Source organism: Balaenoptera borealis, assembly GCF_965194805.1.
Source record: "Balaenoptera borealis genome assembly, chromosome: 3".
Taxonomy (NCBI): domain Eukaryota; kingdom Metazoa; phylum Chordata; class Mammalia; order Artiodactyla; family Balaenopteridae; genus Balaenoptera; species Balaenoptera borealis.
In genome coordinates this window covers 84806275-84822358 of record NC_138866.1, presented here as the reverse complement: position 1 = coordinate 84822358, position 16084 = coordinate 84806275, and the positions used below count along the sequence as shown (strand labels likewise).

General features: G+C 49.6%; 1 protein-coding gene across 1 annotated transcript in view; it reads left to right on the top strand.

The window, feature by feature from the left end:
• Positions 1-15726, top strand: part of EHD4 (EH domain containing 4) — a 92567-nt gene extending 76841 nt beyond the window's left edge. Inside the window, exons 5-6 of the mRNA XM_082388805.1 lie at positions 4575-4739; positions 11630-15726. Of these exons, the coding sequence (XP_082244931.1) occupies positions 4575-4739; positions 11630-12166 (702 nt within the window). The 3' untranslated portion in view covers positions 12167-15726. The remainder of the gene's footprint in view (positions 1-4574; positions 4740-11629) is intronic.
• Positions 15727-16084: the final 358 nt, after the last annotated feature.

Here is a 16084-nt window from a genome sequence, read left to right as displayed (position 1 = left end):
CTGATGACTATCCCTTTGATGCTTAGTCCTCCAGGGGGCATTTAAAAATAGCTCAGTTGGCAGCCCCAATCTACTGGGGGTGTGTCAGTACTTGTGTCCACCCAGGGGAGCCTGTCTCTTTGAAGGCCAACATCAGATGACTGGGTAGACCCCCTCACATGCCCTTTAAGGCTCTTCAGAATCATATGTGCTGTTGGTGCCAGCTTTGATTTCAACAGAATAACAAACCTCTAAGTGGGAGCCAATCAGCTGCATCTTGAAGCCTCACACTCTTACTACCCCATGGGTTCATCTTCTGGGTCTTTAGTTCAGGAACTGAAATTTTTATATCATAATAAACCCAATTTTAAAATGTGCTGACCCCCAGGGACTTCCCTGGTGGCACAGTGCTTAAGAATCTGCCTGCCAATGCAGGGGACACAGGTTCAATCCCTGGTCTGGGAAGATGCCACATGCCACGGAACAACTAAGCCCGTGAGCCACAACTACTGAGCCTGCATGCCACAACTACTGAAGCCTGTACACCTAGAGCCCGTGCTCCGCAACAAGAGAAGCCCCCACTCACCACAACTAGATAAAGCCTGTGCGCAGCAACAAAGACCCAACGCAGCCATAAATAAATAAATAAACAAACAAACAAATATATATATATATAAATGTGCTGATCCCCAGAGGCTAAATGTTCTATGCACGTTTCCAGCTGAGCCTGCAAAGATGCAGATCTCCATCAGGTCATATTAAACCTGGGCAACTCTAAGGTTGCCCAGTGCAGAACAATGTATCCCAGCCTGACTTCCCCCACACGGCTCCCCGGTATCCAAATTCCGTGGGCATTTCCATTCCTATTGTCCATGAGCACCTCAAGCTTCCAGCACTTGCTGCTGGGGGTTGCCCTCCAAGCCCACAGTGGAAATACCCAGTATTACTCTGTGTACATGCTTCTCAGCCTTGGATATGCAAACACTTGTCACTGGACACAGTTAATGAGGTTGTGGCAGAGTGTAGATGTGAGCTATAAATCCCTGTTCATTTAAAGGGGAGTACATCTTTTTCTGCTCATTGAGTTATTAGCCCAGAAAAAAATTGACATTTTGAGCCATTTGACTTACCCTTGGTCATCACCATTTGATGAGTTGGGGCTTTTCTAGTTTTATATAAGGGAAAGAGCGAATTGAACAAGACAACAATGTTCAAACGTTCCCCAGGGTTCAGTGTCATTCACTTGTGAATGAAGAACTTGGAACCCAAATTCATCATGTTCTATTTAAATATATAGAGTTTATTCATTATTCAGTAAGGACTGAATAGCCACAAGCCTCCTCTGGCATTACTACCCCTCCAGCTATAGGTCTTTGGCCATTAGTCAATGACAACATTTCTAGTCCCCTTTCTAGAGGACAAAGTGCCTTCAAATACGTGCTCTCTCTCTATTCTCATAACCACAGCCTTGTGAGGTAAGGGCTGTAATCCCCAGGTTGTGGGTGAGCAAGCTGAGGCCGGGGAGGAGATAGCTTGCCCAGGGTTGCTCAGCGAGCGCGTGGGCAGCGGTGGCAACGCCTGACCCAGCCTTCAAACACGCAGTCCCATCCTGCCCACCTCCTCCTTCTCCCCATCTTCTCCTTCCTATTCCTCTTCCTCTCGATTAATTTTCTCTTATTATAAAGAACAAAAGATCAGACTGTTTCTACCTCCTTCCCTGGACCATCGCCGGATCTGGCCCCGGGTCCTGCATTTGTTTGGAGATACATCTTTGACACATAAGGGCAGACACGAGCTTTTCAACTTGACTGGGGATTTCAGCCACCCAGGCTGCCCCTTGTTTACCAAGAGTCCTTAGAAAATCACAAGGCGCCGTCCCGCTAGAAGATTGCAGTCTTTACCCACATTCTGCGTGGTGTTCGCAGTGTGTGTGCCATAACGTATCCATTTTTTATGTATGGGGAGGGAAGAGTACATGACCTTTCCAAAGCTCCCCTGTGAGTTAGGAACAATCAGAAGCCAAACCTCAAAGTTGTTCCATAGGACATAGTTCAGTTTGAATTCCAGATTTCAGCAGCTTCAGTACCATTTTTAGTTCATACCCACAAAAAGCAGTTAATTCTATAAGATAGGGAATGAGGCAGTAAGATAGTTAAATGCTAGTGCCAGCTTGGCATCTCCTAACTAGGTGCGTGACCTTGAGTAAGTCATATGAATTTCCTGGAACCAGGAATTCAATCAGATATAGGGAGCCCCTCCCAGATTTAATACTCTGTGATTCTAAGAATTATAATTTACCTTGTAACTTGATAAGCTTCTTAAAGGCAGGGCCCGTGCGTAGAATCGGACCCTGGGTTATTGTCTTGGGATGCCCAGGGAAGGGCAGGAGGGGGCGGCCGTGCAGAGGCAGTACAACAGGGGACTTGCACGAAGCGGGCCCGTAGTTGCGGCTGAGAGCAGCCTGCAGCGTGAGCAGGTCACCTGAGGGGCATGACCCAGGTGGAGCCAGGCAGGTGGGAGGAGGAGGGAGTTGAGGCCTGGCACAGGAACCGCCCCAGTTATGTCAGGGCCCTGGAGGCCTGGCATCCAAGGTTGGCCCATTATCCAGCAGCCTCAGTCATCAGCGAGGAGCACCATGAGGGCAGGGATGAGGGAGCAGGTGCCAGGCGATGGGTGGAGGGCTGTGGCAGGGGCACATCACCTGCAGCCCAGCCTAGGGAAAGCAGGCCCCTGGGGACCAGGCAGTGTTCAAGAGCAGGGTGCCATTCCCAGGGGAGCTAGGGGCTGGGTGGGGAGTCAGCCTTACCTGCGCAGGGGCCTGGCAGTTCCGAGGTACCACACTGATAGGTGGGGAGGGGGCTTGGGGAGCTCTGCAGGGGCCTGGCAGCTGCCCCAGGCCTGGGCTCTGGGAAGGGGTCTTGGAAAGACGCCCTCGTGGATGGGAAGCTGAGCAGGTAGTGGGACTTCCTGCTTCAGCTGGGGTGGGCTCCAGAGCAGGGCGGGCCAGAGCACGGAAGAGAGAGGGGTCCACAGGCCCAGTCCAGAGGATCCAGGAGGGCCGAGGCCAAGGAAATGATGCAAGGACAGCTGGTGACAGCTGGTTCTCCCCGATGGAATATGGCGGCCCCGCCAAGAGGCCTTCGGACCTACACAGGGCCGTCCCCAGCCCCATCCAAGCCAAGCCAGGCATTCACTAATCAAGGCAAGGAAATTACCAGTCTTACTAGTTTTACCACTTATTCATCATATCCTCAGGAATGCAGTTAAAGCCCATCATTCTAAATAAAAGGATTCCCAAACCTTGGATTTCTCTGGTTATCTTAAAGAATCGTGTAAATATTTTAAGCTGTTTTAATTTGAAAAGTAAATAAGTTTACTATTCACTTTGTTATAAAGCAGAAACTAACCATTGTAAAGCAATTATACTCCAATAAAGATGTTTTAAAATAAATAAATAAATAAGTTTACTAGTGACAGGAAGGTTTAGACGCATCTCTCCCAACCTATACTTGTAGCAATAGTCAGGCAGCTCAGTGTGTGCTTATGTTAACATGACCTTTATGTAGATGGAGAAGTTAGCGTTGTCTGGTCCGAGCCTGTCAGCATTTGCATTATGCACTTATTTTTGTGTTTAAATCTTAGCAAAATGTTTTTGGCTGTGCCCAGTGTATGTCCATACACAGAGGCCCTCAGTTGAGCCATGGGATGTTAATGCTTACCACCTTTATTCAATTTCCATTCTTCCACAAGATTATAGTAGACGTCTGCTTTTTTAATAGGATTTTCCATAGCTACACAGTCATTTTCTTTTTGTAATCACTGCTCTGTTTTTCATCTTTTCTTATTTTAGTTATTTTCTTGACTTCTAAATTACTGTGTAGAATTCTAGATATACAAAGAGAACTTTTTTTAAAACATCTTTATTGCTTTTCAATGTTTTGTTAGTTTCTGCTGTACAAAGAGAACTTTTGTAATGAGCGTTTCTTAACATCCTAAAGTTGGAAATCAGTAGAAGGGTGGAAATGTTAGGGGAGAAAGTGACGCAAGCCAAGTAGAGCCCTCCCAGCAGGATTCACCACCCTTCGGGTAACAGTGCCGGGCCTGCTACCCCTGAGTGACCAAGGTTTCTGGGGCTCCCCCCTCCTGTACCAGGGGTCCCTCTCTAAGACGGAGCTTCTGCTGTCTGGCCTGGCCCTAGGCAGCTGGTCTTGTGCAGAAATGACCTCAGTGATCTCGGGGCCTAAACTGTCCACGGGGAGGTTATGGATGTTCTCATCTCACTGTTCACCAGGCACAGATTTCCATGCAGATCAGCCATTTCCATGAGCCTCCAGCTTCATTTGCTGGTGCTCCTGTGCACTGGCCCTGGTGAAACTTTCTCTTAGATCTTCTGAAGTTAATCACCAGAACCAAGGTCTTTCCCACTCAGGTGCCCCCATACCTTTCCCCCAGGTCCTTGCCCTCCTCCTGTCCTGAGCACCATGACTTTGCGGGGATGCCTGTTATGTGCTATGATGCATGTAAGATGCCATCTTGTTTGTCCTTCTCTGGTGCACTTCTAAATGGCCCGTCCTCACTGACATATACCCCTTCAGGTACATGCCTACATCATCAGCCACCTGAAGAAGGAGATGCCAAGTGTATTTGGAAAAGAAAACAAGAAGAGAGAGCTTATCAGCAGGTTGCCAGAAATCTACACTCAGCTGCAGCGAGAATACCAGATTTCTTCAGGGGACTTCCCCGAGGTCAAGGCAATGCAGGTACCGAGGCCCATCACAGTGTCACCAGTGGGGTTGGAGGGGCACTGCCACCTTGTCCGGCTGGTTGCTGGGTACACGTTTGGGTTTCATGGTTTAGAATGGAGGGGAACACGGTCAATTCGTCTTCCTAGTAATACATGATAATAGGCTCCTGTGAATAAAGCAGAAATTGCTTGCTTCCTGAAACATTTAAACAAAAAGGGAGACATTTCAAGAAGTAAATTAAGCTCACCTGAAAAAAATCCTGTGAACAGCTCCCTTAGGCTGCGTTCAAGGTTGTTTTGACACGGAAGCGACACCTGTTTTTCAGAATCCCAGAACCTTAAGGGAATTAGAGCTGAGAGTGACCTTGGAGGTCACTTCCAGGGGCCTCCTGAAGCCGGCCCTCCCCTGCGCTGCCCTGCGCTGTGGGATTACGCGCTCGGGCAGCGCTGCTGCTGCTGTGGGCTCAGTCAGAGGCCGTGGCGGGCTGTGGCCACGGCGGGAGTTCACTAGACACAGCGGCCTGTGCTTACTGAAGAGTGTGCTTAAAGGTCAGCTTCGGGCAGCCTTTGGCCTAATTTCAGAGTCTCCCTGAGATGTGTCTGGGCAGCCCCAGGTGACCCTGGGTGGGTGCTGCCACCCTGGCCTGACCCGTGTGTCCACCTCCCCGCCGTGGTGTTAGGTGACCGTTGATTTCTAAGCTGACCATGTCCTCCCGAGCGAGGCCGCCTCACCTGGCTCCTCAGAGAGCCTGACCGACCATCTCCTTGTCCGGTGCGAGGCCCCGTCTGCCCTGGAGGCCACAGTCCTCTCTGGAAAGCAGGCAACACAACTCAGATGCCTGCGGCCACCAGCCAGAAGTAACTCAAACAAGTGAGGCAGGCGGACCACGCCAAAGGAAACTGGGGTGCCCCCTCCGACCACCTCTTGTTTTCTCACATTTGGTAGAGATGTGGGTCCTGAGAAACATGTCTCTACCGGGAGGAAAACAATTCTGCAAGTGCAGTGAGTGAGAACTTGCGGGGCGCACGGTGGGGGCAGATTGGGGAGCATGTGCCCTGCCCCCCTCGGTGGGGAGGCCCCATCCTGCCCAGTGGTCGCTGCCCTGTGGGAGTGCAGGCCTGGATATTTCACGAGAAGCTGGAGATCTGGATTTGTATGTAAAGTCCCCTGGTTTTCAAATTTTGGCTCAGAATTTCAAAGAATCTACACGGGCCAAAGAGAGTGTACAGAATACTGGCTGCACCCTGGAGACTCTGGGCCTGTGAGCTGCCAGCCTGCCTGGGGTGGGGATGGGGGTGGGCTGGGGGGGGAGGGTCAGGGAGGAGGAAGGGCAAGCGCAGAGGCAAGATCAGGCCGCAGGAGGGGAAGCATCGATCCTAAGGGGTTTGTTAATGTAAACTCTCTGTATATAAAGTACACACTGAAATAGGAGTGGGTTACACTTACTGCTGTGATGCCTGGGATCAGGGTGAATGCATCTGGTACATACGATCTGGTCAAATATGATTTAGTCGGCTTAAAAAAATACATAGAAACACTTTTTTTTTTAGAAGTGAAGTTGATATTCCTGTACTCAGAGGATGAATTGGATTTTTCTCTGGTCACAAGATGGCTAGTTTGAGGGCTCCCGGGGCCTCTTCCTGAGCAGGTTCTGCTTTCACACCCTTGGGTTATGCCCTGCACCCCGTGACCAAACTGAAGGACAGCTGTTTCCTGGCATCCTTCAGATACTTTGGAAGGGAAATTGGTTTCCTGACTGAAATGAAAGCTGTGAGTAAATACACAGTGCTCACGATGGCCTGATGGGACGTCTGTGGCTCATTGGCCTCCCTTGATGCCCGACCCACAAGGTGCGGCTCCCGAGACCTGAAGTCTCCCTGACAGGCCTCCCCTTCCCGTCTCCGGGGAGCTCCTGAACGGAGGGAGCAAACTCTGTGACCAGAGCTACTCCTGACCATGCTAGCCTGGGCCTGGCCGGTCAGAGGGCATCCAGGCCTCTCAGAGCTGGTCACAGGGGCAGTCCCTCACCTCAGGTCTCGGGAGCAGCCTTGGCCGATGTAGCCGGGCAGTACAGGAAGGGCCTGAACCTTCACTGGGAACCCTGTGGTTAGGCGCCGCACCAGGCACCTTGGCCCCTTCATTGGACTCCTGGGTGCCCTGAGACTGGGAACAGGAGTCCTACCTGACGGGTGTCTACCATCAACACAGTTCTGCCATCATCTGTGTTCATTTATGCATTCACCTAAGAATAGTAATTAAGTCTACTATGGCCAGGCACTATTCTAGGCCCCTGGAATAAATCATTGAACAAACAGCAAAAATAAAAATCCTTGCCCCTACAGAGGTCCATTCTGGGTTACAGGCTTTGCTGCTATGACTGTAACTGGCAGTGACGTTTTGGCAGCAAAGCCCCTTGTTGGGACATGTGCTCCTTGTTACAGCGTAAGTGTCTCTGTGCTTTGGTATAATTAATTTACTCAGTGTCTTATTTAGTGTCTCCCGTACAAGGCTGTAATTCCATGAAGCCAGTGACCCATGTCCTGTTCTTGGCCATATCCCCAGCCCCTGGGGTGTAGCAGGCACTCAGTGAATATGTGTTGAGTAGGTTAATTAATAAGTTAGTGTATGTTTATATCGTAGCAGGCTCTAGGGTAATGAGTTTCTCAGACCCTGACCTAGGGCTGACTCCCACAGGGCTTATAGACCAGTGGTTTCTGGAGCAAACCCCTGGAAGCTGGCTGAGGATTCTTCCTTGGGAAGCCGGCCAGGCCCTGATCATACCACCCCAGTCCTTTCAGGGAATCCCCAGGGAGCAAGGCAGGCCTGGAGCCCAGAGGGTGTGCTTACTACTTCAAGCTAGTTTGCTGTCACCCAGGAAGCTCTGGGGGTTCCTGGTGTGGGTCAAGGCCTCCATCATCCCTGAGTCTGTTGAGCATCTGACATCTTCCCCAGCACAGGCATTCAGCCTTACTGTGTCTGGCACACCGGCAGGGGCAGAAGCTTGGAGATGACTTGATTATGATCTTTGCACATCCCAGGATCTCACGGAGAGCTCACCAGGGCCGGCTTTAAGTCTCTACTCTCCAAGCTGGTCAGGGTGACTCTTCACCGTAGCAAAGAGCCAGTTGTATTTTGCAGGCTTTTGCCTGGTGCTGGGGGAGGCCCATGACCTGGTGGTGCATCTGCCTGTGTCAGCCCTACACCACTGGGGAGGGAATCTGCTTTGCTGCGCTGACGTGTCCGTGCTGCAGAATGAGGGGACACTAGCAAGGCCACCTTGATTGCTGACGCAGTCGTCCTCCTTGGAGAACTAGGCCGCCACAGCTGAGGAGCTGGCAACATTTCAACAGCAGGGGGCGGCAGAGCCATCCGCATCCGCTCAGGCCCTCCCAGTGGATTCAAAAACAGCTTCTGGTACAGGCTGGGAGTGAGCAGGCAAGGGAGAGCCCAGAAGAGGCTAGGCTGGGATTGACCTTTGTCTCTTGGGGGGGAATTCCAGGATCCCGGGCTTGGTGGCTTTGATGGATACAGTTGTTGATGGGTAACACTTTAAATTCTCCAGTGTGTGTTCATCCCAATAAAAAGTTTTGGAGCCACGCTGGTGGAGGGCAGGGATGGTGTGGTTTAACTTGGACCCCACTCCCCCGCCGGCCAGGGCTGGGCAGGCGGGCGCCATGCGGATGAGAGTGTAGGGCTTCCTTCCTATGTGCCCTCCGGGGCGGGAACGGCTGCTGCCGCTGCTTCCTGCCCACCCCTGCAAATATGTGGCCGTTTCCCCCTGGCCAGTTTTCCAGAGGTTTCCAGTCTGAATCCATGTCCCCCTGCAGGCGGGTGGAAAGTTTGGGTGGGCACCGCCCTCATTTGTCCACTTGGCCGGACACAGAGGCTCTGTGTGTGCCCAGAGCTCAGGCTCATTCATGAGGAAAGAGGGTAGGTGTTCATGCACCCAGGGGAATCCAGACTTGTTTACCCCAGCAGCACTGGGATTTTTGTGTGAGCTGCCTGCTCTCGTCCTCCTGGGCTTTCTCTTCTCAGTTCCCTTGGCTGACCGAGGTGCCGGCAGCAGGACCCCAAGGTGTTAGCAGCATTGTTTGGTGCTGATGTTGGGATGACGTGCAGGTGACTGTGGTCTGTCAGTGAGGATGGAGGACATGAAAACTGGAATGTACCTTAGAAACCAGGCCTGTGCTACCCCACCACTCTGAGCTGAGCTCAGGCCGAGTGCTAGGTGGCAGCCCAGGCCAGCCTGCTTTGACAGCCACAGAGTTGGCTACTGAGAAGAGTGGTGGGGGCACCTCTCCAAGATATGTCAGGCTGTTTTGCTTTCCGCTCTGTCCTCTCCACCATCTAAAGCTCAGGACTCCACTTCAGAATAACAGCCTAGAATGTCTGCCCTGCCAGCACACCCTAGAGACCACAATTTTGATTCTCCATTGGAAACAACCTGAATTTCCAATTACATGGACAGGGTAAATGAGGAAAGGCCCAGCTATACAGTTCAATATCATGTAGTTATTGAGAATAAGTTTATTTATCTATTTTATATATATTAATGTGTATCTGTTAATCCCATTCTCCTAATTTATCCCTCTCCCTTCTTCCCCTTTGGTAATCATAAGTTTGTTTTCTGTATCTTGAGTCTGTTTCTGTTTTGCAAATAAGTTCATTTGTATTATTTTTTAGATTCCACATATAAGTGATATCATATGGTATTTGTCTTTCTCTGTCTGACTTACTTCATTTAGTATAATAATCTCGAGGTCCATCCATGTTGCTGCGAATAGCAATATTTCATTCCTTTCTGTGGCTGAGTAACAGGTTTTTACTGTAGAGCACAGGGAACGATATCATATCTTGTAATAACCTATAATGGAGAAGAAACTGAAAAAGTATATGTATATATACACCATTGTAAAGCAGTTATACTCCAATAAAGATGTTGAAAAAAAGTATATGTATATATAAAACCAAATCACTTTATATTTATATAAAACTGAATCAATGTGCTGTATACCTGAAACTAACACAATATTGTAAATCAACCATACTTCAATTTAAAAATTAAATCAAATATTAAAAAATTTTTAAAGGTTATGTAAAAATTGATATCATGGGAAGCTGTGATACATTATTTCTTTAAAATGCAAGTTGTTACATAGTGTGATCTTATTTCAGTTAAAGAGTGTGTGTGTGCACGTGTGTGTGTGTGTTTGTAAAAATGGCTATAAACGTATGCCCAAAAATGTTAGCAAGAGTCATTGCTGGGTGATGGTATTATAAGTGATTTAAGATTTTTATTTTTGTTTACTAGTTTTTTCCCCAACTTTTTACAAGCAAAGTGTAATATTTGTGGTAGCACAAAGTTTTGTTTTTTCTTAACTCCCTGTCCCATTACTTCTGTCCAGAACAGTCAGGTCTGAGGGGAATGTGAAAGCTGTTTCCCTTGAGAACTTCCCTGTCTCATCTCCAGAAAACTGCGCACCTGGCTGTCCCCTCTCTGGCCCTCTAGGATTGTCCAAACAGAAATACTTCATGTAGAGTCCATATAAAAACTGCCATACCTGGAATTCTCTGTGTTTGTTTGGCAAAACTACTATTGAAGACATTTTCACTAGATCTTTGAGGCCCCTTATAAAATTCCCTAAGTGACTTCTACAGTTCAGGGCCAGAGAAGGTTTGTCTTTCTTGTGATGAACAGGTGGTTTCTCCCCTCCGACAATGAGGTGTGACCCCACCGGCTCCCCAGCCAGGGCAGCTGAGGAGTGTAGCTTTTCTCAGCCTTCATTATCTGATGTGATGATTCCCCTCCTCTTCCTTTCAATTACTTGGCTTTTCCCTTTGTTAATGACTTTCTTCTATTTCATGTTATCATTGTTTCACTGTAAACTAAGTCAACCCCTTTTTGAAATATAAGCTCCCTGAAGGCAGAGACTGTGGCTTTTCATATTTATATACCAGAACAGGGCCTGGCACATAACAAATGGTCAGTAAATGTTGGATGGATGGATGGAAGGAAGAAAGGGTAACCAAGGCAGGAAGGACTATTTCTACAGAGCCATCCACAGAACCTCTGTGGCATCTACAGCTGGCTCCCATCCCGGCCAGGCAATTGCCGCGTCCCCTAGGGCCGTCTGCAAACCCTGTGCTCTGTCTGCTCCTCCCAGCTCTCCTGGGAGATGCAGCCGAGACCTGCCCTGACCATGCTAGTACTACTCAGCTCTATTGGCTGCATTTATACTTGCCCTTCCCATCCCTACTCCTCTCTCTCTTTCCAGTTTCAACTTGTACCTATTTGTACCCTAAACTACATTTTTTTAACTGATCAACATCATCTTTAAATAATCATTTTACCTAAATAAGTTCTACAGACAGCTCTGTCGCAGCTTCATGTTACAGCACAAAGAGGCTAGTCGAGCGGCAGGAGGCATGGGCTCTGGTCTTGACTCCGCCAGGACACCCCTTGTGCTCTCTGTAAAATGGGGTTATTAATACCTGCCCTTCCTGACTCCCAGCATTGTTGTGAAAATCAACTGAAGTATGTAAGGTATGTAACATACTTTAAAAGATAAAATAGTAGATCTCTAGAGTGCTTTTTTTAAAAAAGACAGGGTGAAGGAATTTTGTCTCAAAGCCCTAGGGGATCACCGTCCCTCATGCCACTGCCAGCCCAGATTAGCTACCGTAGGAAAATGTTGCATCTCATGCATCTTGTCTCTTGTTCCAAAAGCCACTCCTATGTCTGGTGGGTTCGGATGTGGGGACCCCACCAAAGAGAGAGAGCTCTGGACAGCCCAGAGCATGGGCTGCCTGCTTTAAGGGAGCATTCGTCCCCTCCAGCCATCCCTCTCCTCATTTGCTTCCTGCAGGGAGGACGTTAACCAAATCTGTGCTTTCTCCTTTTCCAGGAACAGCTTGAGAACTATGACTTCACCAAATTCCACTCGCTGAAGCCCAAGCTGATCGAGGCCGTGGACAACATGCTGAGCAACAAGATCTCGTCCCTGATGAGCCTCATCAGCCAGGAGGAGACGAGCATGCCCACGCAGCTGGTGCAGGGCGGTGCCTTCGACGGCACGGCCGAGGGCCCCTTCAACCAGGGCTACGGGGAGGGCGCCAAGGAGGGCGCCGATGAGGAGGAGTGGGTTGTGGCCAAAGACAAGCCTGTCTACGATGAGCTCTTCTACACTCTGTCGCCCATCAACGGCAAGATATCGGGTGTCAACGCCAAGAAGGAGATGGTGACCTCCAAGCTGCCCAACAGTGTCCTGGGCAAGATCTGGAAGCTGGCCGACTGTGACTGCGACGGCATGCTGGACGAGGAGGAGTTCGCACTGGCCAAGCACCTCATCAAGATCAAGCTCGATGGCTACGAGCTGCCCAACAGCCTGCCCCTGCACCTCGTGCCGCCCTCCCACAGGAAATCCTTGCCGAAGGCCGACTGAGGGGCAGGCCGCACACAGGGAGGGCGGTGTGGGGCTAGAATCGGGGGGCCTGGGCCGGAGGCCCACGCTGCCACTGACTCACTGAGCGACCCTGGGCGAGTCACTGCCCTCTCTGTGCCTCGGTTTCCCCATCTGTAGAACAGGGAGGGCAGACACTGGACACTAGATGAGATCCTTTCACCTTAAAATTCCCAGAGTTTCTATTAAAATATTGGGGGGAGGGGGTGGATACGGAGATGGAAGGGTTGAGAAGAAAGGGAAATCGTCCAAGGAGTCCTCCAAAGCCTGGAGAAGCCCAGATGTGGAATCCCAGGAGCCACGGGGTGTCAGCTGGGGGCTCTGCTGGGCTTCACTGGACTGTCCATCATTTTGAACCTGGCTGTCCCTCAGAGGGCACCGGGAAGCAGCAAAGACGAGCTTATTTATTTTGCCTCTTGCTCTATTTAGAGTGAAAAAAAAAAACACCTGAGAAGATTTCTGTTCTCTCCAAACTGTCTACCAAAGAGAAGACTGCTGCCCCAGCTCTGAGAGGAGGACGCACCGTGTCTGCACGTCCCCGTCCCTTCTGTAGGCCCGCAGAGCCCGCGGCCAGGCCGCAAGGAGCATCCATCCCAGCGCCTGCTGGCCGGCCCTCCCGGGGCTCCCCCAGCCTTGGAGCCTTCCCAGCAAAGTTGTATTTGGTTAGAAATTTGGAACTCACAACCTTTATTAACCCCTGGCAAGAGTTCTAGTATTCATTTCAAGTCACGTTGAAATCTGAAGATTAGCTTTACTTGTCTGGCAATAGGTTGCAGCAAAGTTTATCATACTTAAACTAGAGTAAGAAAAGAGGTGGTTCTCCCCAGTCGTCAGTTAGCGTGGTTACACGTCCTCAAGGCTCCTTGGTCAATGGCAGGATTTAAATCCAGAAAAAAACATGGCTTGGTGCGGGCAGTGTCCTGGCCCTGTGGCCACAGAGGGGATGGGGGGCCAGCCCAAGCTGGCTGTCAGATAGAAGAGGTCAGTCTACTAGCGTTAGACACTATTTTTATAAAAAAATAGGCATTTTTATTATGACTAGTTTTTTAAATATAGTTTCTATATAAAGGATAAAGGCCTTTATACAGAAACAAGATGCAATCTTTCACATAAAGCCTTTTCTTCAGAAGACTGTGTGGTTCATACCATGAATGCCTCACGAGGTAGGATTTGGGCCCTTACCTGTACATCAGCTCCTGATGTTCCCTCCCTGGGTGCCCTGTGTGAACCTCTCTGGACCACTTGCCCAAATGCCTGTGTCCAGTGGAGATCACCCTCCCAACTATGTGGGCTCCAGCTGGGGGATGCAGGTGCCTTTCACCATTATTTATGCAATAAGAGAGAGATGATATTTCATCACTGTTGTGATGGCTGCGTAGCCTGGGACCCTGCCGGCACCAAAAATGAATGAAATCCAAACAGTCACACCTAAGTCTTCCAAAAAACTCTCTTTTTTTTTTTTTTCTGGTGTCACTTGCGACATCAGGGGCAGAAGAGCAGACTTAAGAAAATGTTTATTTTAGAGAAGCATTTATCCAGATGCCAGCCCTCACACTCCCTAGCTTACTTTCTACATAATTTAGTTTTAAGAGAAGTAAATACATAGCATGGTTTTAGTCTTAATGAGTACTTTTAAATTAATTAGACACATAGAAAAGAGACATTTGTAATCCCAGTACTGTAATCTGAACAGATAGTTCTGTGAATGCACGAGGACCACACAGGCATGCAAGCACAGTGGATCCAGCAGAGGGCAAGATTGAGAGAGGAGGAGAGAGAGTTCATTTGTCCAAAGGTATAGAGGTGCCGAGGTTAGATGATTTCCATTCACAATCATCTTGCTTCTTTAACTCTGCTCAGTTGTCATATATAAAGATAAATATATACACGTATGTCACAAGAGTATGTATTTTGGCCACTTGTTAATGTGTAGATATGTACATATGGCCAAGTTTTGTCTATATGTGGATGTAGAGGAATACTGTTTCAGAGGAGCCGCAGAGGAGGTTTCTGGTTCTACATGGATGGAAACACCTCACGGGTGATCCCCACCCCACCCGCCATGACCTCTGGTGAGAGAACATCTGGCAGCTGAATGCTGAGAAAAAAGGAAGAAAAAGGAAGTCACATGTCCATTTTTCTCAATATCGTCTCTTAAAACCTGAAGTCACCCATCGTAAATAGTCGATTGGAAAAAAAAATACTGGAAGACATTAGGGACGGCGGCCAAGCGAGGACCCATATCGTCCCAGGACCCACACAGAGTTCCTTGAGTCTGTGTCCAAAACACCCGTTATCCCCTGACCCCATGCAGCAGGGCCGGGAACACGGAGCCCTTGGGATCTGGGCACCTTGACCGACCGTATTGTCCTCCCTGCACCACCCCACTGTCCAAGTACCCCCTCTGCAAAGTGCTCATGGATGGGGCAGGGGGCGTGGAAGTAGATAAACTCCAGAACTCTAAAACTATCTTCATGCTCTCCATGATTTCACAGAAGAAAACCTAAGAATCTTGAATCTATTTTCTGTACAGCACACGGTATCGCACAACACAAGCGTCTGCAGTCTTGAGTTTAGGGGAAAAAAAATGAAAACTTCTGCCTACTCCTCCCGAAGTCGACTTCCAAACTGTGAGCCTACTGGTGAGGCCCTCCTGAACCCGTCTGTACAGAAGCGTTGCACTGAGACCTGCCGAGATCCCCCAGCTCTGCGGCCACACGCTGATGTCCAACCCGCTTGGCGTCCTACGTGGATTCTTTCCTCGTCACACACACTTGGATGACCCGGGTTGGGGCTGCTCTTCTGTGGGGAGGGCCAGGCATTCAGTCGGCTTTCACTTCTCCAGGGCTGGAGTGGCTTCTCCGGAACGCTTGTCATCGTGCAGCAATAATGCCTGGATTGGGGGCTGTGACTCCTCCCACGGAGCTGTGGGCCTTAAGGAGTTGGATTCTTATTCCATCTCATGGGACTGGTGTCCAGGTGGGTCAGAGAGCATGTGAGGAGAACCCAAATGCCTCGTGCTCTCCCCCAACCGCTGCCCGCCTTACAAGACCGCAGGAGAGGCTTCAGCAGAGCCCTGGCCCCACTGCCCCGGCCACGGTCCTTTGCTATGTCTGCTGGGTCTCGGGGAGCCGCCCCTGCACCACACTGGGAATGTCTTGTACTGGAGCCTGCCGCCTAGGATGGGGTTTAACCACCAGAGTCATGGCCTGACAGCCACCACCAGAACCTTCCCGCTTTATGGCTACACTCCTTCTTGATGCTCAGAACAATACTCTGGACAGATTGCCTTGGAGATAAGGAAAGCATTTAAGGAGGCACTGGTTATTTCCTCCATGGAATGTGGCGGAGAAATAACTTTCTTAGGACAGATAACCACTGAGTTTTTCCAGGTAAACCCGGGCAGAATCTAAGAGTGTACCAGGCGACGTGTCAATTAGCCAATGCAATTAATACACAATGCTTCTGTTTTTTTGTAATCTCGTTTAGAAATGTCAAAAAAAGACACCGTCTACTGATCAATAAACTTCTGAAAAAAATCACTACTTTTTTCCCATTGGCTCTGGTTTTTCAGTTGACTGTGTGCCAGCTGTCTCGGGAATAAAGCAGGGATCCCTTGGATCCCTTCTGAAACGAGGCAGAGGAGTTAAGGGGAGGGTGTGCCCCTTTGCACGCCATCCCTGTGACCCCTGACTCTTCCTGCATCTTCTGTGGGTGGTAGACTCGGGTTTCTTCAGCAGGAAAGCAGCTCCATCCACTGTGGGCAGAGACCAGGTCTGGGAGCAGGCCCCAAGGGAGGCTCACACCCCAACTGAGAGTGACTGGAAACCAAGAATGGAGGGGACCATGGAGGAGATCCTTCCGAGGCTGAGGACAGGGCATCACTGAGCACTCACAGGA